General features: G+C 43.0%; 2 protein-coding genes across 4 annotated transcripts in view; one reads left to right on the top strand and one right to left on the bottom strand.

Moving 5' to 3' along the window:
- The window catches only part of TOX4 (TOX high mobility group box family member 4), a 20,772-nt gene extending 4,971 nt beyond the window's left edge, over positions 1-15,801 (bottom strand). Inside the window, exons 1-5 of the mRNA XM_055289607.2 lie at positions 15,552-15,801; positions 15,272-15,340; positions 4,760-5,002; positions 3,292-3,552; positions 2,739-2,969 (exon numbers count right to left, since the gene is read on the bottom strand). Coding sequence (XP_055145582.1) covers positions 2,739-2,969; positions 3,292-3,552; positions 4,760-5,002; positions 15,272-15,340; positions 15,552-15,557 — 810 coding nt within the window. The 5' untranslated portion in view covers positions 15,558-15,801. The remainder of the gene's footprint in view (positions 1-2,738; positions 2,970-3,291; positions 3,553-4,759; positions 5,003-15,271; positions 15,341-15,551) is intronic.
- RAB2B (RAB2B, member RAS oncogene family) overlaps positions 14,350-23,030 on the top strand; it is a 21,112-nt gene continuing 12,431 nt past the window's right edge. Inside the window, exons 1-4 of one of the 3 annotated variants that reach the window (XM_055289620.2) lie at positions 14,350-14,464; positions 15,052-15,316; positions 16,236-16,307; positions 18,202-18,269. In XM_055289620.2, the coding sequence (XP_055145595.1) occupies positions 18,222-18,269 (48 nt within the window). In that variant the 5' untranslated portion in view covers positions 14,350-14,464; positions 15,052-15,316; positions 16,236-16,307; positions 18,202-18,221. Of the gene's footprint in view, positions 14,465-15,051; positions 15,317-15,779; positions 16,019-16,235; positions 16,308-18,201; positions 18,270-23,030 lie in introns of those variants that run through there. The other 2 variants (XM_055289616.2, XM_055289617.2) reach the window with 2 other exon arrangements.

Raw genomic sequence — 23,030 nt, 5'->3', positions numbered from 1 at the left:
TTTGTATTTTTAGTAGACACGGGGTTTCATCGTGGTCTCGATCTCCTGACCTCGTGATCCGCCCGCCTTGGCCTCCCAAAGTGCTGGGATTACAAGCGTGAGCCACCGTGCCCGGCCTTATTATTTTTTTTAATTTTTTTTGAGACAGAGTCGTGCTCTCTCGCCCAGGCTGGAGTGCGGTGGCGTGATCTCGGCTCACTGCAAGCTCTGCCTCCCAGGTTCATGCCATTCTCCTGCTTCAGCCTCCCGAGTAGCTGGGACTATAGGCACCTGCCACCACGCTCGGCTAATTTTTTGTACTTTTAGTAGAGATGGGGTTTCACCATGTTAGCCAGGATGGTCTCGATCTCCTGACCTCGTGATCCGCGCACCTCCGCCTCCCAAAGTGCTGGGATTACAGGCGTGAGCCACCGTGCCTGGCAAGAATAGCTACATTTAAGGCAAACATCAACCCATGCTCACTTCTGTAACAAAAACCCTAATCTGCCAGGCGCAGTGGCTCACGCCTGTAATCCCAGCACTTTGGGAGGCCGAGGTGGCCAGATCACGAGGTCAGGAGATTGAGACCATCCTGGCTAACACAGTGAAACCCCATCTGTACTAAAAATACAAAAACAAAACTAGCCCGGCGTGGTGGCAGGTGTCTGTAGTCCAGCTACTCAGGAGGCTGAGGCAGGAGAATGGCGTGAACCTGGGAGGTAGAGCTTGCAGTCAGCCAAGATCGTGCTACTGCACTCCAGCCTGGGCGACACAGAGACTCTGTCTCAAAAAAAAAATAAATAAATAAAAAATAAACCCTAATCCAAAAACTGTCTTAGCCTGGGACTGTGTCTAACCAGTATATTTTCCCTTATGGAATGTGGTAAATTGTTTGCAAAGATGGCCACAAGAATTCCTCCCATTCTATATGACCTTTCTCCCTTGAAGAGCTGAAGCCTATTTCCTCCTCCTCTGAATCTGGGCTAGCTCTAAGAAGTTTTTAAACTCTAAATCCAAAAAAGAAAAAGAATAGGCCAGGTGCAGTGGCTCGCGCCTGTAATCCCAGCACATTGGGAGGCCAAGGCAGGCGGATCGCCTGAGGTCAGGAGTTCGGCACCAGCCTGACCAACACGGTGAAACCCTGTCTCTACTAAAAATACAACATTAGCCGGGTGTGGTGGCACATGCCAGTAATCCCAGCTACTTGGGACGCTGAGGCAGGAGAATCGCTTGAACCCAGGAGGTGGAAGTTGCAGTGAGCTGAGATTGCACCATTGCACTGCAGCCTGGGTAACAAGAGCGAAATTCCATCTCAAAAACAAACAAACACATAAATAATTCTAAATCCAAACTTGGTAGTGGATTTGAGAGTTAGCCACAGCATGCAGCTTATCAAGTAATAGCCTAATTTTATAAATTGAAAAAATGAGACTTAGAAAAGTTAAATATCTAAAAATTGAACAGAAGGACGCTACATGAGGAATTATAGGAGACATTATTAGTGGAAAGCACATGGGAAGAGTTAAAGAACCTGGATTGTGTCTCAGCTTTACCACTTAAATGTTATATGACCTTAACTGGGCAATGGGCTCCAGTTTCCACCTTAAAAGCGGGAAATGGTAGCTATTTTAGAGAGTTATTGGAAAAATGCAGTACTTTTATAAAAATTATTATTATTTGAGATGGAGTTTCGTTCTTGTTGCCCAGGCTGGAGTGCAATGGCACAATCTCGGCTCACCACAACCTCTGCCTCCCAGGTTCAAGCAATTCTCCTGCCTCAGCCTCCCGAGTAGCTGGGATTTCAGGCATGTGCCACCACACCCAGCTAATTTTTTTGTATTTTTAGTAGAGTCGGGGTTTCACCATGTCAGCCAGGATGGGGTTGATCTCCTGACTTCGTGATCCACCCGCCTCGGCCTCCCAAAGTGCTGGGATTACAGGCATGAGCCACCGCGCCTGGCCTATAACAATTATTAATTATTTATTTGAGCCAGGGTCTTGCTCTGTCACCCAGGCTGGAGTGCAGTCGCACAAACATGGCTCACTGCAGCCTTTATATCCTGAACACAAGCAATCCTCCCGCCTCAGCCTCCACAGCTGGGACGAAAGGCGCATGACACCACACCCAGCTAATTTTCTGTGAGACAGGGGTCTCCCTGTGTTGCCCAGGTTGGTCTCAAACTCATAGGCTCAAGCAGTCCTCCTGCCCTGGCCTCCCAAAGTGTTGGGATTAAAGGCATGAGCCACCACACTCAGCCTATTAATAATTTTTAAATAGGCAGGGCGCAGTGGCTCACGTCTGTAATCCCAGCACTTTGGGAGGCCGAGGCGGGCGGATCACGAGGTCAGGAGATCGAGACCATCCTGGCTAACATGGTGAAACCCCGTCTCTACTAAAAATACAAAAACAAAATTAGCCCAGTGTGGTGGCAAGCTCCTGTAGTCCCAGCTACTTGGGAGGCTGAAGCAGGAGAATGGCGTGAACCCAGGAGGCAGAGCTTGCAGTGAGCTGAGATCACGGCACTGCACTCCAGCCTGGGCGACAGAGCGAGACTCTGTTTCAAAAAAAAAAAAAAATTTTACTTAGGTTTTCTGGAGTCAGTGTATGGCTACAACTTCAAAGACAAGGGATGATATTTAAGCGTCATTAACAAACAGCTGATATTAGATAAGGACACGTAAGAAAAAAGAAAACCTCAATTTTTATCTCTTTAAAAACTTCTGGAACATTCACTACTAGTTCCTCAATATTTGCTCACCTGTTTTTGCTCCTCTCCAAGACTATCCCACATGGAGGCCACAATTTTTGAAACCTCACCAAAAGTGGCATTAGGATTCTGTCCCTTGATGGCAGCCTGTGTATCACGAAAGAATAAAGCATATGCTGAAACTGGTTTCTGAGGTTCATTAGGATCTTTCTTTTTTCTCTTCTTTGGGGCCTTCTGCTTTTTCCCTGCTTCCACCACCACTGTCTTCTGGCTGGGAAGTTGCTGTAGGAGAGAAAAAAGAGAGAATTACACAATGGACGATGACAAGTATTATGTCTGGAAACTAGCCACATGTATGGAATTTTCAGAAATGCTAAAAATCACGGAAATAGCATTGAAAGACATTAGTCAAATATGGAGAACCAATAAGAAGAGGGATTGAGAGGAGAATTATAAACTGGAAATTGAGAGGTGGAACCCCATACCCAGAAAAGAGCAGAGGAGATGGCACGGCAAGGGTAAAGAATACTGATTAGGCTCTCTATCCCAAGAATTTTATCCCAGACTATCACAGCAGAATTGATTCTGACAGGGAATGCCTCACCCTCCGGAAATCCTCAACACCATCCTCGTGAAGTGAACTAGTAGGTGAAGGGGTGGTTGAAAGACGATCTTCAGGTGACTGGGCAGGTGGCAGGATGGTGCCACCCCCTAGGCTCAAACCCAGTTGGGAACTCAGTTCTGACTGATCAATGGTGGTCAACTGGCTATGCCCCATCAAGCCAGATGTCATGTCTGTCATTGGTACATCAATTGTAACAGGTGGGTTGGCACTATACTGAGTTCCTATAGAGTGGTCCAAGTCCTGAGAGAAGCAGAAGGACTAATTAAACACTAAATATAAAAAAACACCACTTCCCCCCACCAAAATTTAAGACAGCTTATAAATTCCCTGCCTACCCAAATTGTATCATTTAAAATACAAGACATAAAATAGTCTTCAAAAATGAAAATAAAAAAATAAGGCCGGGCGCGGTGGCTCACGCTTGTAATCCCAGCACTTTGGGAGGCCGAGGCGGGTGGATCACGAGGTCAGGAGATCGAGACCACGGTGAAACCCCGTCTCTACTAAAAAATACAAAAAAAATTAGCCGGGCGTGGTGGCGGGCGCCTGTAGTCCCAGCTACTCGGAGAGGCTGAGGCAGGAGAATGGAGTGAACCCGGGAGGCGGAGCTTGCAGTGAGCCGAGATTGCGCCACTGCACTCCAGCCTGGGCGACAGAGCGAGACTCTGTCTCAAAAAAAAAAAAAAAAGAAAATAAAAAAATAAGCTTTTTAAAAAAGTACAGAAATTAATGAATTTACTTCTTTGCACTCAAAAGAAGAACTAACAATAATCAGAGAAGTCGTACTGTTGGACAAGTCAAAGAGCTATCAACTTATTCAGTAATATATAGGTAGTAACAACACATTGAGTAAAGAAAAACTTCCTGTCTGTACCCTCCCAGAATAATAGCTTTTAAAATTGTAATACACAGGCAGTCAGCATAAATAAGGCCAATATTAAAGTTTGGCATCAAATATAGAGTATGAAGATGTGCTACTGGTTTGATGTGCTGGAAGCCCAATATACTGATTTATATTACATATAATCCACAATGCTATATTTGGCTCAGACCTTTTTTTTTTTTTTTTTAAGCTCTGTTCTGCTGGCTTCTCAACATGATTCAGGCCATTTTTGAATAAATCCCTCCTTGTGCCTGCTATCACATTCAAATTTGAATCCTAGGATGTGAAGGCCATAATAAAAGCAGAAAACACTTTTTCCCAAAAACCATAGTAAATAATTTTCAAACCAGACATTGTACAATTTTAAATTATTTTTCAAGTAAAATCTACCTACATGGTAAATTTCATTTATTCAGGTGAAATTAAGTCTTTGTTGGTGAGCCTTTAGCCACAAGAAGAGAAACAAGTAATACCCAAGTGTCATAGGGAATAAAGAGTAACTTTTGTCTCCCCTAATGCCATGCCCATTAGCTGGGGTAAGCCTAACAATGTCTTGCCCCTTACCATGGTCAAGCCCCCACTCAGGAGCCCCCCGCCCTGCTCCATCAAGCCATGGGTCATGCCCACAGGCATGTCCAATGTCTGGACCCCATACTGGGCTGAAAAACTGCCATCCTGTGAAGAGGAAGGGTCTGCCAGGTCATCAAAGTGGCCAACCACATCTGAGACAGCCAATGAGGGATCAGAATCCAAGGAGATAGGTGGGATTTCAAATTCCTCATCACCCAAGCTTGGTGTATGGAATGTCTGTAGGAGAAAAAAGGGGGAAAAGAATTAGTGAAAAGAGGAGAAATGGCATACTACTAAGTGAAGAACATAATGGGGTACTAGAGATTCTCAGGGTACATTTTTTCTGCTTAGGATCCTATTTTATAATCAATTTCTTAGAACCTATTATTTTTACCAATCTCTCTTCTGATACCCTTGGTCATTTGGTACATTCAAGGCTGCTAACATCAGTCACAATTTTCAATTCTTTTATCTCTTTTCTACCACTACCATCTCTTTTGTCCTAAATTATGCCTATTGTTCTAATGAAAAATTCTTTCAGTACCATTACTTAGGACATAGCCTTTATAACCTGTTTACTATGATCCTTGAAATCTCTCTAAAGATTCTAATAGAGCAGTTATTTCACAATTATTACATCTAAACTGTTAGGTCACAGAAATTCGCTGTCAGACAGCCAATTATACTTTGTTGTTTTAGGTTCCTTTCAAACAGATGCTAAAATGTACTGTCATGGGAACTTTATCCCCCTCTAAAATATTTGCACTTAGAGTTTCCTACTTCTTCTCCACTTTACAAATTATAATGTTAACAACAAATAAAGATTCCCATTTGTATAGGATTTTCAGAAAACCTCAACAATGCCAAAAATGCTAGTCTTGCTCTGACCAAGCTTCTAAGAGAGGAAAAGGATTACTCCAGTTGGCTAAAGACCCAATTTCCCAGCACTTTGGGAGGCCGAGGCGGGCGGATCATGAGGTCGGGAGATCGAGACCACGGTGAAACCCCGTCTCTACTAAAAATACAAAAAATTAGCCGGGCGTGGTGGCGGGCGCCTGTAGTCCCAGCTACTTGGAGAGGCTGAGGCAGGAGAATGGCGTGAACCCGGGAGGCGGAGCTTGCAGTGAGCTGAGATTGCGCCACTGCACTCCAGCCTGGGTGACAGAGCAAGACTCCATCTCAAAAAAAAAAAAAAAAAAAAAAAAAGACCCAATTTCTTCCTCTGAGTCCAACTAGGTCAATAATAATACATTCTTTCTTTTCTGAATGAGGCCACCACTCATGCAGCTAACAGACCAATGTCTGATCTAAGATATGTTAACTGCTATGGTTCTGTTTTGACACTAAAATCTAAGTGGTGGCATTTGCAGCAGTAGACATTTATAAATAATAGCAAGAGACTGCTGTCAGAGAGACCTGGGTACAAGACCTTGAACAAGTTTTCTTCATCTGTAAAATGGGAATTATAATGGTAATCCCCTTACATGGTTATTATGAGGATAAGTGAGATTTCATGCATAAAAGCTTAGCACATTGCCTGATACATATAATGGCTTAATAACCATCATTAACCATTGTTATGAATGATAATATCCTAATAATGATTACTTTGCCCCTACCCCAACCAATTATAACAGATAATTGGAATTTTAGAAACTTTAAATTCCATCAATCTAACACATAGCATAGTAAATATAAACTGATTGAGATCAAATTCAATAGGTACCAACATTTATTTTTTCATAATTGAACAATGCATTATTTAAATAGAGTTCCTAAAGGTTCCTTTTTTTTTTTTTTTTGAGATGGGGTCTTGCTCTGTCACACAAGCTGATCTGGAACTCCTGGGCTCAAGCAAGCCTCCAGCCCCAGCCTCCTGAGTAGCTAGGACTACAGGCATGTGCCACCACACCCAGCTAATTTTTAAAATTTTTTGTACAGACCAGCTCTCCCTGTGTTGCCCAGGCTAGTCTCGAACTCCTGGGCTCAAGTAATCCTGCTGCCTCGGCCTCCAAAGTGTTTGGCTTACAGACCTCAAGGTTCCTCTAGATCCTGAAAGGTTCTTCTATTATGACCATTTCTGTCTTTTTTTTTTTTTTTTTTTTTTTTGAGACAGTCTTGCTCTGTGGCCCAGGCTGGAGTGCAGTGGCATGATCTTGGCTCACTACAACCTCCACCTCCCGGGTTCAAGCAGTTCTTCTGCCTCAGCCTCCCGAGTAGCTAGGACTACAGGTGTGTGCCACCACACCCAGCTAATTTTTGTGTTTTTTAATAGAGATGGGGTTTCACCATGTTGGCCTCATCTCCTGACCTCATGATCCACCCGCCTCAGCCTCCCAAAGTGCTGGGATTATAGGCATGGGCCATGCACCTGGCAGTTTTTTTTTTTTTTTTTTTTTTTGAGATAGAGTCTCCTTTGTCACCCATGATAAAGTGCAGTGGTGTGATCTTGCTCACTGCAACCTCCGCCTCCTGGGTTCAAGTGATTCTCCCACCTCAGCTTCCAAAGTAACTGATACTATAGGTGCACACCACCATGCCAGGCTAATTTTTATTATTATTTTATTTTTGAGACAGAGTTTCACTCTTGTTGCCTAGGCTGGAGTGCAATGGCGTGATCTCAGCTCACCGCAACCTCCGCCTCCCAAGTTCAAGTGATTCTCCTGCCTCAGCCTCCCTAGTAGCTGGGATTACAGACATGTGCCACCATGCCAGGCTGATTTTGTATTTTTAGTAGTGACAGGGTTTCTCCATGTTGGTCAGACTGGTCTTGAACTCCCGACCTCAGGTGATCTGCCCTCCTCAGCCTCCCAAAGTGCTGAGATCACAGGTGTGAGCCACCACGCCTGGCCATGACACCAGGCTAATTTTTACATTTTTTTGTAGAGACTGGGTCTGGCCATATTGCCCAGACTGGTCTTGAACTCCTGGGCTCAAGTCATCACCCTGCCTTGACCTCCCAAACTGTTGGGATTACAGGCATAAGCCACAGTGCCCAGCCTCTAATTCTGGTTTAATGAAGACATTAGGCTGGGAGCAGTGGCTCACACCTATAATCCCAGCACTTCGGGAGGCCCAGGTGGGCGGATCACACAAGGCCAGGAGTTCGGGACCAGCCTGGCCAACACCGTGAAACCCGTCTCTACCAAAAGAACAAAAAATTAGTCAGGCATGGTGGCACACACCTATAATCCTAGCTACTCAAGAGGCTGGGGCACGAGGATCACTTGAACTCAGGAGTCAGAGGTCACAGTGAGCCAAGACTGCACCACTGCACTCCAGCCTGGGTGACAGACAAAGACCATGTCTTAAAAAAAAAAAAAGAAAGAAAGAAAGAGAAAAGAAAATAAAGGCCAGGTGCGGTGGCTCATGCCTATAATCTCAGCACTTTGGGAGGCCGAGGCGAGTGGACCACCTGAGGTCAAGAGTTCGAGACCAGCCTGGCCAACGTGGTGAAAATCCATCTCTACTAAAAATACAAAAATTAGCCAGGTGTGGTGGCGGGTGCCTGTAATGCCAGCTACATCAGGAGGCTGAGGCAGGAGAATCACTTGAATCCAGGAGACAGAGGTTGCAGTGAGCCAAGATTGTGCCACTGCACTCCAGCCTGGGTGACAGAGCAAGACCCTGTCTCAAAAAAAAAAAAAAAAAGACATTGCTAGAAAGAAAATTTCCAGCTAGCAGAAACTAGGGAGAAAAAAGTATGTCTGTGAAATGCCTAATCTCTCTGAATCACATCTGTAAAAGTTTCCTAAAAGACAAAAAGATATATATACAGTTTTCCTTCTCCTTACTATTTTACTTGGTATGGTAAAAAATCTGGTCGTTGTCTGAGATATAAGATATAAGCACACGGAGCATAAGAACACACAGTTCTCAGCTGGTAGTGGTGGCTCACACCCGTAATCCCAGTACTTTGGGAAGCCAAGGTGGGTGGATCACTTGAAGTCGGGAGTTCAGGACCAGCCTGGCCAACATGGAAAACCCCATCTCTACTAAAAATACAAAAATTAGCTGGGTGTGGTGGTGCGCATCTGTAATCCCAGCTACCCGGGCGGCTGAGGCATGAGAATCGCTTGAACCCGGGAGTTGAAGGCTACAGTGAGCCAAGATCACATCACTGCACTCCAGCCTGGATGACAGAACAAGACTGTCACACACACACACACACACACACACACACACATACACACACACACACACAAATAACAAAAAATACCAGGCAGTTCTTGATGGGAAAAACTGAAACTTTCCCCAAGAACTGAACTTTTCTCAGTAGTACACAAATCATGTATATATGTATGTTGTTTTGTTGTTGTTTTTTCTTTAATTTTGAGACAGGTTCTTACCCTGTCGCCCAGGCTGAGTGCATGGCTCCATCATTACTCACTGCAGCCTTGAACTCTTGGGCTCAAGTGATCTTCCCACTTTGGCCTCCCAAAGTTCTAGGATTACAAGTGTGAGCCACTGTGTCTGGCCCATAATTTTTGTTATTGTGTGGAAGTTCTTAACTTCCAGTCCATGACTCTTTCTGATATTTCAGTTTAGGTTTACATGAGCATTTTTAAGGTAGAAGGTAGAAAGATTTTTACCAAATTCTCATACCAAAAAAAAAAAAAAAGTTATAGGAACAGGAAGAAGGATCAAGGGAAACATTTACTGTACTAGACTAATAGTAAAATAGTAGTTTCCAAAATTTTTAACATACAGATTGCTTTGGCAAAGCAAAGATGCCTATCCTTTTCCGCTTACCACAACAAAACAGCAACTTTGTCAGGATATAAAAATGATACTATTTGTTAATGAGAACCCCAAAAGGATAAAAATTCATATCCAAAACAAAGGACCAGTATTCCACAAGTGACTACCCCTCATAAACCACCTGGAATGTTCTCCTCGTACACTAAAAAATTAGACATGGCTACATAAAATGAACTGGGCAATGATAACAAAAAAATTAGACATGGAGAGATTCCATTCGACAAGGCATTCTTTCTATACACCACCCCTTGGGATGTGGAAAAGCTTTGTTATTCAGTACCTATGGCTTTCATGGTGGTTTTCTGGGTTCTGTTTTATTCCTTCAAGTATGAATAGTGAGATAACTACAATTATCAAGAATACAGAAGGTTAAAAAAAAAGGAAACAGAAAGGTAAACCACATGCTATAGTAAACATAGAGATTCACTAAAATCTCTTTCACTACAAATGATCTGTAAAATTATGGGTAAAATCCAAAAATGAATATCTAAACTTACTTTATTTTAGTGGATTACATAACCAGATCACACTTTAGACTGTTAAATATAAAACAAAGCTAAAACTGTAGCAAATATTAAAAAGAAGTGGTTTGGACACAGAAAGAGAAAACAGGAACATGATATGCAGTTACCTTCTAACTTAGCTTTCCTTTCCTCCTTTGTTCAATTCCTGGGCCTTTTTGAAGGAGGGGCTGGTTTGGGAATTACAGTTTATAAGCAAAGATGCTTAAATATCAAGAGAACTAAAAAATCAAAAATACCATTTCTCTCCCTTTTTTCATTCTCTGATCCCAAAACATACAATCTATTATTTCTTTAGTTTATTATATAGATTATTCATTTTAGAGAAATTTATTTTAATCCAACACCTATTTATTCAAGAATACACTGGTACTATGGGTCATTTAAATAACTGTTTTTAAAAACTGATGTAGTAGTGAAAATTTTACCTATTTAGCCAGAAATAATGAACTGGTTCTAATGTTAGTTACTTTTCCTACTGAAGGATGGGTACCTTTATGCCTAATTATTTCCCCAATGTGCTCTAAGCATAATACCACTATATTAGAGCTAACCTGAAAAAGAGAAACAGGAAGATTAAATTGCCTTCAGATCATAGAACTTTCCATCTCAGGCAATGCTATCTCTGGACTGCTACTCTTTTGAAATTATTACTATTTATTTCATTGATATATAACTTATGTAAGGTACATAAATTTTAAGTGTATAGCTTAATGGATTTTTTACATATGCAAACATCCAAGTAATCACTATCCAGATCAAAGATGCAGAACATTTCCTTGTGCCCCTTTCCAGTGAATACTTCCTTCCCTTCACAACTGGTATCACTACTTTGATAGTTCAGTTTTGCCTATTCTTGACCCTCATTTAAAAATATGAATGAATATAGTGTCTTTCATGTTTGTCTTCTTCTACTCAACAATATATTGTTTAGATTATCCAATTGCATTTATAATTTAATTTTGGATATCTGTATAGTATTCCTTTTAACAAATACACCATTTTTTTCTGTTGATAGACATCTGAGTTGTTTGCAGCGTTAAGCTATTAAGAATAAAGTTGTTGGGAACATGTTTTTGGTGAACATATGTAATCATTTCTGTTGTGTACATATCATGGAGTGGAATTTACCTGGTCATAGGTTAGGGGGGCATGTTTATCTTTAGTAGGTACTGCCAGTTTTCCAGTGGCTCAATTAATTTACACTCTCACTAGCAATAATTCAGTTATCCACATCCACTGGACAAGGTGGCTCACAGCTATAATCTCAGCACTCTGGGAGGTTGAGGCAGGTGGATCACTTGAGGTCAGGAGTTTGAGACCAACTTGGCCAACACGGTGAAAACCAGTCTCTACCAAAAATACAAAAATTAGCCAGGTGTGGTGGTGCATGCCTGTAATCCCAGCTACTCAGGAGGTTGAGGCACGAGAGTTGCTTGAACGTGAGAGGTGGAGGTTGCAGTGAGTCAAGATCGCAGCACTGCACTCCAGCCTGGGCGACACAGCAAGACTCTGTCTCAAAAAAAAAAGAGTTATCCACATCCTTGCCAACTCTTACTGGCAATTTGGACATCTTCTTTTGTGAAGTGACTGTTCAAATCTTTTGCCTCCTTTTATTTTTTTGAGACGGAGCTTCTCTCTTGTTGCCCAGGCTGGAGTGCGATGGTGCAATCTCAGCTCACCACAACTTCCACCTCCCAGGTTCAAGTGATTCTCCTGCCTCTGCCTCCCGAGTAGCTGGGATTACAGGCATGCGCTGCCACACCCGGCTAATTTTGTATTTTTAGTAGAGACAGGGTTTCTCCGTGTCGCTCAGGCTGGTCTTGAACTCCTGACCTCAGGTGATCCACTCGCCTCAGCCTCCCAAAGTGTTGGGATTATAGGGGTGTGAGCACCACACCTGGCCTTTGCTTCCTTTTAAATTGGATTCTTTCTTTTACTCTGCAGAAGTACTTGATATATTCTGAATATGAGTTAGATATATGTATTGTAAATATCTTCTCTCAGTCTGTGGAATGCCTCTTTGTTAATCATGTTTTTTGATGAAAAGAAGTTCCTAATTACAGTGGAGTCCAATTATTCATTTTTTTAATGGTTAGAACTTTTTATGGGCAACTATTTTTTGGGGGAGGGTCGGCAAAGTCTAAAAATTTCCTCTCTTGTAAAAAAACCTTTTTTTAATATTACCTTTACCTACTTCTAAGATATATTTGGGATGGCTCACAGTAAAACCATAACCCCATTAAAATAAAAGTTATAAAACAACCATTACCACCGCTACCAAGGGAAAGGGAAGGTGTAGAAGTTGTAATGAGAAAATGGAGAACTGCTAACAATGACAGGAGCCTTAGGCAAAAGGAAGCTACTGAAATTGAGCCTAAAACTTAGCTATCGGTTTCTTGGCAAAATAAAATAAGATTTCTTAAGTCATAAAAACAAAAGCAAAGGACAGATTCAAACCTGGAAAGTTTCTTTCTTTTTTATTATAATATTACTTATTAATACTTTCAATTTACTTTTCTTCACCATACAACATGATTCTTCATGGGAAGCTTCTTGATGTGAAAAGGAACCACTTCTGTCCTGGCATGGTGGCTCACACCTGCAATCCTAGTACTTTGGGAGGCCAAGGTGGGAGGATCGCTTGAGCCTAGGAATTTGAGACCAGCCTGGACAACATGGTGAGATCCTGTCTCTATTAAAAACAAAAGCAAAAGCAAAAAGGAACCACTTTTTTTTTTATGTGGCTACCTCTTGATTGTTCAACTTCATAACTGGGGTAGAGAATTAAGAACAGTGGGTAAACTGAAAGCTACTTGTATTTAATTTTAAAATGCACTTATGCATGAATGTGGCCAACGTAAAATTTATAACACTCTAAATAACAAAATTTAAACTGTGGAGACCTGATTGAGGAGAAATTGGGAATTTCATGCAGATAAGTCCAATGTGAGATTTGCAACACTCAAATAATGAAATTTAAAAATGGAGATCTCACTCAGAAGAAACTGGCAACTGAGAGTGCAAAGCACCAAGCAGATTTTAGCTGTTTTTGTTTGAGACGGAGTCTCACTCGTTCACCTACGCTGGAGTACAATGGCGCGATCTCAGCTCACTGCAACCTCTGCCTCCCAGGTTCAAGCGATTCTCCTGCCTCAGCCTCCTGAGTAGCTGGGATTACAGGCGCACACCATCACACCCGGCTAATTTTTGTATTTTTAGTAGAGATGGGGTTTCACATGTTGGTCAGGCTGATCTCAAACTCCTGACCTCGTGATCCGCCCACTTTGGCCTCCCAAAGTGCTGGGATTACAGGCATGAGCCGCCGCGCCCGGCCTCAGCTGTTTTTTTAAAATTAATTATTATTATTTTTTATAGAGACAGAGTTTGATCACGTTGCCCAGGCTGGTCTAGAACTCTTGGGCTCAAGCAATTCTGCCTCAGCCTCCCAAACAGTTGGGAGCCACTGTGCTGGGCCCAGATTTAGGTTTTATATCATTTCAAATTTTGTTGCATACTAGATTCACACTTACCCTGCTTATGAGAATAATAAATAAAAGCAACAAAAAAGTTAAACTGGCACCGGGCACACTGGCTTATGCCTGTAATCCTAGCACTTTGGGAGGCTAAGGCGGGCAGATCACTTGAGGCCAGGAGTTCGAGACCAGCCTGGGTAACAGGGGGAAACCCCGTCTCTACTAAAATACAAAAAAAAAAAAAAAAAAAAAAAAATTAGCTGGGTGTGGTGGCACACACCTGTATTCCCAGCTACTTGGGAGGTTGAGGCAGGAGAATCACTTGAGCCCAGGAGGTGGAGGCTGCAGTGAGCCAAGATCGTGCCACTGCACTCCAGACTGGGCTACAGGGAGACTGTTTCAAAAAAAAAAAAAAGAAAAAAAGTTAAACTAGCAACTGCCCCTTGTCAACCCCATTTTCATCCATGAAAACGTTAGGATTATAGGATAAACCCATGTGACAGCCACTGACAATTCTTGGTACAAAAAACTGATGCAAATGGTCCACACCACTTTTGAAAATAAACATAAAAATCTTCAAAAAATGGCAGATGGTTCAAGACTTCAGTTTCTCAAAGACAGAAAGTTTTGTCTGTTCCACCATTCTCTTTTGCCTCTCCTAAACAAGTGATACATTTCTATATTATGACAATATTTCAACCAAAATTTTTTAACGAATACTTTAGAGTTTCATCATAATCTTTACTTCTACTTTAAAACAGCATAAGAAACCATTATTACAGCTGTTTGACAGCTGGGGCAACTGTGACATACAAAGATGAAGTAATGTGCCCAACGTCTGAGTCACCGGCAAATTGAAACACATGTCCTACTCAACTCTTTTATGTTCTCTAGCAGCTATTTCCTTTCCTCCTGGCATTAGCAAAACAAGCTGACACCGTGTAGGTAAAGGTAACCACAAACTTTTTATCAAAGTAGGAAATTTAGGCCGGGCGCAATGGCTCAGGCCTGTAATCCCAGCACTTTGGGAGGCCAAGGCGGGTGGATCACCTTAAGTCAGGAGTTCGAAACCAGCCTGGCCAATATGGTGAAACTGCATCTCTACTAAATATACAAAAATTAGCCGAGCGTGGTGGCGCACGCCTGTAATCCCAGCTACTCGGGAGGCTGAGGCAGGAGAATCGCTTGAACCTGGGAGACAGAGGTTGCAGTGAGCCGAGATTGCACCACTGCACTTCAGCCTGGGCGACAAAGCGAGACTCTGTCTCAAAACAAAAGAAAACCAGTAGGAAATTTAAATGAAACAAATTTAAAAAGACCCCTTCAACAGAGTTCGTTCCAGGAACGAACACATGCTGTTTCACGGTTAACTCTCTGCTAGGTAAGCTCCTCCCCTCCAATTTCTTCAACTGCTGAAACATTTTCTTTCCACTGCGATCCCCTAAGATTATTGTAGCTATTTCTCCCCAGAGAAAGGAGACAATTCCACTCTGTCTTCTAATCCAGAATCCCTTTTCTCTTTAAACAGGTTATCTCTTTCCAGTACCTTGCTTTCTGATGACAGCAACTTCCCAAGACTTCCCCAGATAGTCCCCATAGGCTCAGAAGCAACCGCCACTTTTCTCTAAACACCAATTGCGGCCCTTGGTTCCCAGCCCCCGTCCCTGGAGTCCGTGCTCTCCTCCCCACTACCCTACCCCACCGCTGCCTCAGGCCCTCCCTCCGCGGCGTCGGCAGCTCTTGCTCACCTCGGCCCCTGACAGGAAGGGGTGCGAAGGCCCTGTGATCGTCAGGTAATTGTCATTTCCTCCGGGAAACTGGAAACCAAAAGAAAGTCGCGGGGATAAGTTAGGGGGAGCAGGGAGTCAGCTTGGAGCGATGGCTTCTGACCCCGACATTCTGACAACACTCCCCAAACCCCGCTCTCTCTCCTCTCCCGTCAGTCGCCTCTCCGCCCGGCTTCCCGTCTCTGCTTCAACCCAGTCGGCCGCGTTCTCTCGCCAGCCTTCTTAGCTATCAGGTTCCTACCTCCATCTTCACACAACCGCTCCCACCGTCTCAGACCCTCATCGCTCCCACCGCCCCCACTGGTCTCGGAACTGCCGTCACTTCCGCAAGGACGTGCGTTACTCTCTGCTGATTGGAAGGGGCGCCGTGGGGCTGCAACGAGTCAGGCGCTGGCCTATTGCCCCCTGTAGTTTGGAGGGATAATGGCATGTAGAAGTGCTAGAGGCGTCCCTGGAGGTGGCGTTGGGTACTCCCGACCTAAGGATGATTTCTGGGGAGAGCAATAGAGACGTGATCTGTGCTAGAGGAGCCGGAGGGGCGGTGGGGCCGGGGCGGGGGGCAGGGGAGAGAAGAAGAAGATCGGTAGATTGAGTGGCTAGAGAGGTCGGAGGTAAGTGGCTGTAGAAGTCGGGCGGACCCGGAACCCAGAGGACGCGACACCATGACTTATGCTTATCTCTTCAAGTATATCATCATCGGAGACACAGGTAACCCTCAGGTGGTTCGCCTTCAAGGCTGGGGCGGGCATCCGAAGCTCCCAAATTGGGTGGCGGGGGCGGGGCTCACTTTGTGGGCTGGGCGATTCGAGACGGGCGGGGCGGCCGGGGGCGGGGCTCGGGGGCCCCCCTTCTCTGGTCCGGGAAGTCCATACTCTGGAAGGTGTTCCAGGGCTGGGTTACTCCAGGAGTGTGCTTTCTCTTTCAGGTGTGGGGAAGTCATGTCTCCTCCTGCAGTTTACAGATAAGCGGTTCCAGCCTGTCCACGACCTCACAATAGGTAAGTGCATCTACTTGTTCCAGAACAGATGATAAAACCTGACTAGCTAAATTGCTAAAGCGGAAAGTCAGCAGCCTTCAGTGTTCTAAGTAAAAAGTTACTCCTCACTACTTTAAACTAGTCCAAAGTTATGTTAATGAAGTGACCAATCAAACGTTGATATGTGGGGAGTAGTGTAAGAGAGAGTATATAATTTAAAGGTAACTTTTTAGAGTGTGAGGTATAGACTCGTCATATAATTTTTTTTCAAATACAATTTGTATGTTTATGGAAAATCCCACGAAAGCATAACTGCTTATTTATAAACTCATCTGTGCTTTGAGGTAAATTAATACCAGCCTTACTTTTAAAAAGTAAACACCAATACGTGGACATTTTTTATATTGGTGAAGAAGCAAATTGAAGAGTCATTCCTGCCTTAGAATTAATAGGCAAATAAAACTAAAAACTTTCTTTTAAATAAAAGAGTGTGTTAACAGTTCCTCAAACGCACTGGGGATCCTGGAAAATATTAACATTTCCCACACGTTTGTGATAAGGCATGGCCTGAAGGGGCTTTTAACTACTCCCTCTTCGTTATCTCCATAACCCTAGTCCAAATAAACAACATGTATGAAACTAGATTTCTTGCCATGCAAATGCAGTTTCTAAATAAAACCCGTACATCCCCATTCTTACCATATTGCTACTTCCAAGTCCCACCTGTATGGAAATCTGAAGCTACCACTGTTCCTAACGGATTTATTTAGAGTCAAATAATTGATGGGGTTAGAAAAGGATTTGGCAGTATCAACCAAAAGGTATTTTAAAGGGACTATTGAGCGAATTCTCACTTTGTGGTAAGGGCTAATGATACAATGCTTAAGGCAACAATGCTTAATTGTGCCTCTGGCAATTATTGGAGATATAAAATGTATTGTTAAAAAAATTAGGTGTGCGTTGTGGTGTGTGCCTGTAAGGTACTTACTTGGGAGGCTGAGGCAGGAGAATCACTTGAACTCAGGAGGTGGAGGCTGCAGTGAGTGAACCGAGATCGCGCGGCTGCACTCCAGCCTGGGTGATGGAGCGAGACTCCCATCTCAAAAAAAAAAAAAAGTATTGTTTCTGAGAACCTATTTCTTAGGCTCTTAAAGAAAAAGATCTGGAATTGCAAAAAAATAAGTATTGTTTTAAGTAGAGACTAAAGAGTGACTGAGAAAGTGTCAGGAAATATTTCCAGAATTTTTAGGAGTTTTTTGGAAAAGTTACAAAACTGAATATTACCCAATCAAATTTAAGCATTAACTAACATTGCTGAAAAAGTATTCACCTTTTTAAATTTGACTTCTTAATTGGTTTTATTTTCCCATATCTGCTTTTTGGTTACATTCCTGAGGTCATTGAGCACAATTTTTTAATTCTAGAAGGGAAATGAAGAACCTTAAGAAACACGAAATTAATTGGAGCAAATAGGCAGCAATAATGGAATTAGTGGGGCCGGGCGCGGTGGCTCACGCTTGTAATCCCAGCACTTTGGGAGGCCGAGGCGGGCGGATCACGAGGTCAGGAGATCGAGACCACGGTGAAACCCTGTCTCTACTAAAAAAAATACAAAAAATTAGCCGGGCGTGGTGGCGGGCGCCTGTAGTCCCAGCTACTTGGAGAGGCTGAGGCAGGAGAATGGCGTGAACCCGGGAGGCAGAGCTTGCAGTGAGCCGAGATCGCGCCATTGCACTCCAGCCTGGGCGACAGAGCGAGACTCCGTCTCAAAAAAAAAAAAAAAAAATAATGGAATTAGTGGCATTGACTCCAGACAAAGGATGGGTATAACACATTGAGGAAAGGCAGGAACCTCCCACTCCACGTGGCTGCTGTTCATGAGAATCACATTCTTTCTCCTGGTCTTTACCAACAGGTGTGGAGTTTGGAGCTCGTATGGTCAACATTGATGGAAAACAAATCAAACTGCAAATCTGGGATACGGTGAGAGTACAAAATAATTTAGTCTCTGACCAATATCCAAGTATAACAAGCTGATGCAAAGGAAAGGGGCGATGAGGGTGGGACTAATGGTGGGGATAAAGTAGGGGAAAGGTGAAATCAAAGAGAGAAACTTTTGATTCTATCTGTTAGAGTTACAAATTCTGGATGCTATATCTTTGTGTTGTAAACGATCCAAGTAATAGTTTATTCTAGTAAAAATAAAACAATATAAATTTATAGAATAGAAAGTAAATGTCCCCTTTTTATACATAAACTCTTTCTCCCTTCCCATCTTGGTTGCTACTCTAGCAGGGAAATCATTACCGATGATTCCATGTGTATGCTTTCAGACTTTTTCTATGCATTTAGATACATACATGTAAACACATAGAAATATATGGTAGTAGTTTTGTTTTTATTAGTGTTTACATGTATAGAATCGTGACAGAGTAGACCTAGTTGTATGACTTAGATTGTGTATTAAACAGTCTCTATGTTGTGGAGACCTTTCTATATCAATACATATGGATCTATTTCATTCCTTTCAACCACTGCATAGTCATGGAATGTCAGTAGCATAATTTATGTAACCATCATCCCACTGATAGAAATTTGGGTTGTGGCTGGGCGCGGTGACTCATGCCTGTAATCCCAGCACTTTGGGAGGCCGAGGCAGGCGGATCACGAGGTCAGGAGATCGAGACCATCCTGGCTAACATGGTGAAACCCCGTCTCTACTAAAAATACAAAAAATTAGCTGGGCGAGGTGGCAGGCGCCTGTAGTCCCAGCTACTTGGGAGGCTGAGGTAGGAGAATGGCGTGAACCCGGGAGGCAGAGCTTGCAGTGAGCCGAGATTGCGCCACTGCACTCCAGCCTGGCCAACAGAGCGAGACTCCGCCTCAAAAAAAAAAAGAAAAAGAAATTTGGGTTGTTTTTCAGTTTTTATTATTGCAAAATTTCATTGAACATTCTTTTTTTTGAGACAGAGGTTCACTCTTGTCACCCAGGCTGGAATGCAATGGCGTGATCTTGGCTCACCGCAACCTCCACCTCCTGGGTTCAAGCGATTCTCCAGCCTCAGCCTCCTGAGTAGCTGGGATTACAGGCACCTACCACCACACGTGGTTAATGTTTTTTGTATTTTTTATATATATTTTTTGAGACGGAGTCTCACTCTGTCGCCCAGGCTGGAGTGCAGTGGCGCGATCTCAGCTCACTGCAAGCTCCGCCTCCCGGGTTCATGCCATTCTCCTGTCTCAGCTTCCCAAATAGCTGGGACTACAGGCGCCCGACACCACCCCTGGCTAATTTTTTGTATTTTTAGTAGAGACAGGGTTTCACCGTGTTAGCCAGCATGGTCTCGATCTTCTGACCTCGTGATCCGCCCGCCTCAGCCTCCCAAAGTGCCGGGGTTACAGGTGTGAGCCACTGCTCCTGGACGTTTTTTGTATTTTTAATAGAGATGGGGTTTTGCCATGTTGGCCAGGCTGGTCTTGAACTGACCTCAGGTGATCCACCCACCTAGGCCTCTCAAAATGCTGGGATTACAGGCGTGAGCCACAGTGCCTGGCCTGAACATTCTTATTTACTAAAGTCTTTATGCCAGTGTTTGAGAATTTTTGTGGAGTACCTGCCTAGAAATGGAAATTCTGTCGAAAGCTTGTACATATTTTCAAATTTGATACATGTAGTAATGCCAAAATTTAGCTTGGCTTAGTGTAATTTTGCCCTATCCAGATAAATTGCTTTCATATGCATTATCTCATTTGATTTGTACCTTTTTCCCCCTGAGTAAAATAATACCTTAGTCTCCATTCTAGTTAAAGGGAGCTAGCAAATAGTTCATAATATTCAGCTAAAATCTCTTACTTTTTTGCTTACTTCTTACTACGTGATTCTGTTTCTTCTCTGAACTGAGAGCTAAAGCCATTATATCTACAAACAGTGTACAAATTATTTTTCCTTTTTTCTTTTCCTCTCTTTCCTCTCCTTCCCTCCCCAATGCTCCTCACCACACGCAAATGTATGTCTTAAAAGTAGTTGAAGCTTAAGTTCATCTATCCATCCATCTATCCGTCTATCTCTACAGATCTATCCCCCGCCCCCCTGCACTGGGGAATTTTTGTATTTTTTGTAGAGATGGGGGTTTCGACATGTTGCCCAGGCTGGTCTCGAATTCCTGGACTCAAGTGATCTGCCCTTCTCAGCCTCCCAAAGTGTTGGGATTACAGGCATGAGCCTTGGCACTTGGCCCAAATGAATGTTTTGATGCCAGGAGAAGAAAACCCAATAAGTGCCATTTAATGGAATGGTCATGGCAATGGCCTTTTTTTTTTTTTTTAAGCACTCACATGGGACATGGTTGGATCATGAAAGTAAGAAAGTTGAGAGCTTGATTCTGCCGAGAGAGCATAAAAAGAAAAACAAAGAAAGAAAGTTGAGAGCCACTACTTTGGATAGAATCCTTAAGAACTACATGGTCATCCAACTGGCCTAGTTCTTTTCTCTTCCCTCTTAAAATTGTCTTGAGATTAATATTTGCTAAATCATAAAAAGAAACCAGTTTCAGAATACTGTGGTTTTCTATTTATTTTGAAAATTTTAAAAGATTCATACCTATAATAATGTGTCCATCTAGTCTGTCGCCTTTTGGGTAAGCCTGGTCATTTCTCCCTTGTCAGCCCTGATTTCCTGCCCATTGTATACCCATCTAGCTTCCCACTTTATTGACCCATTCTCTCACTTACTTCCAAACTCATCCTACATGAAAATATTTAGGGATTACCGTGATAGGTATTTTAAAGAGATCAGGTTGTCCAAAGGTTTTCGTTGTCTTTGTTCTGGCATTTATATGGATTTAGAGAAGCATATTTTAAAAAATCTTGTGTGTGTGTGTGTGTGTGTAGACATATTCCTAAATAATCATGCTAATGAATAGATATTTTACTGTAACTAATGTAAAATACTGATGAAATAATATCAAATTGGTTTGTATTTCACTTTGGAATGCATTTAAAATTTTGTTTTCCTTAATAAACCCTTCATTGGAAGGAATGCATTTTGATTCTTAGGAAAATGGTGTATCTGACTTTCTAGGAGTTGATACTTCAAACTGTATATCTTAAACAGTATAGTATGATGCTTCCACTTGGGAGAGATTAGAAAGCTATTAATTATCTTATCAAACCTTCATCTGGGCCGGGCGTGGTGGCTCACGCCTGTAATTCCAGCACTTTGGGAGGCTGAGGCGGGCGGATCACCTGAGGTCAGGAGTTTGAGACCAGCCTGGCCAACATGGTGAAACCCCATCTATTCTAAAAATACAAAAATTAGCCAGGTGTGGTGGCGGGCACCTGTAATCCCAGCTACTGGGGAGGCTGAGGCAGGAGAATCACTTGAACCTGGGAGGTGGAGGTTGCAGTGAGCCAAGATCATGCCACTGCACTCCAGCCTGGGCAACAGAGCGAGACTCCCTCTCAAAAAAAAAAAGAAAAAAAAACCTTCATCTTAGTTCGTTGCTGCTGCAGATTTTCTTTTTTTTTTTTTTTTGACAGGGTCTTGCTCTGTCACCCAAGCTGGAGTGCAGTGGCACCATCTCCACTCATTGAACCCTCAACTTCCCTGGCTCAAACAGTCCTCCCACCTCAGCCCCTCAAGTAGCTGAGACTACAGATGTGCGCCATCACACCTGGCTAATTTTTTGTATTTTTTTTAGAGGCGTGGTTTCACCGTGTTGCCCAGGCTGGTCTCAAACTCCTGAGCTGAAGTGATCTGCCCACCTTGGCCTCACAAAGTGCTGGGATTATAGGCATGAGCCATGGTGCCCAGCCTGCTGCTTTAGATTTTTTTACTGGGGATGGACAAGGATACCTGAGACTGATATAGACAAGCCCAAGTTGAACTGCTCACTCTTTCTAGCTTACTGGTTCACAAACTTTGGTTCATGAACTGGATTGAGATGAAGTAGAGTGATTTTTTTTTTTTTTTTTTTTTTTAATTTAGACAGGGTCTCACTCTATCGCCCAGGCTGGAGTGCAATAGGGCTATCTCGGCTTACTGCAGCCTCCGCCTACTGGGCTCAAGCAGTTCTCCTGCCTTAGCCTCCTGAGTAGCTGGGATTACAGGTGTGCACCACCACGCCCACCTTTTTTTTTTTTTTTTTTTGTATTTTTAGCAGAGACGGGGTTTCACCTTGTTGGTCAGGCTGGTCTCAAACTCCTGACCTCGTGATCTGCCCGCCTTGGCCTCTCAAGGTGCTGGGATTACAGGCATGTGCCACTGCGCCTGGTGAGTGATTTCATTTTAAAAGGTTTTCTCATGACCCACTCATAGCATTTTCAGCTGCTAAAGTTAAATGCTGCCATGTGATTGAACCATCATGTGGGCCTCCCTCAAACTTTCCCTTTTAGTTCTTGGTAGGCTGTGAGGGAAGTAGAGGGAGGCTTACAACCATAGCAGAAGAGGAGAAAAAGTAAGCACTAAAAGGAAAACAAGACCCAAATAATGTAAGACATTAGGGAGTAAATATAAAACTGTAAGTATTTTTTTAATCTTAAAATATTATTAGTATTATGACAAGGGACTTTAGAATTAGTTTTTATTTTCGGATTCTGATGCTCTAACAGCTATGCAACTCACTCAAATGTTTCTATGATTCTTATAGAAAGAGATTCTTCTGTTGTTGGAAAATTAACCTTAGAGTTAGTATACTGGAATTCTCTTCTCACCTACAAACCCCAGTTTAGGTTATATGATATAGT

The sequence above is a fragment of the Symphalangus syndactylus genome, chromosome 8, assembly GCF_028878055.3.
Source record: "Symphalangus syndactylus isolate Jambi chromosome 8, NHGRI_mSymSyn1-v2.1_pri, whole genome shotgun sequence".
NCBI classification, from domain to species: Eukaryota; Metazoa; Chordata; class Mammalia; order Primates; family Hylobatidae; genus Symphalangus; species Symphalangus syndactylus.
The sequence above is the reverse complement of the archived record's forward strand: the minus strand, read 5'-3'. Positions and strand labels throughout refer to the sequence as shown.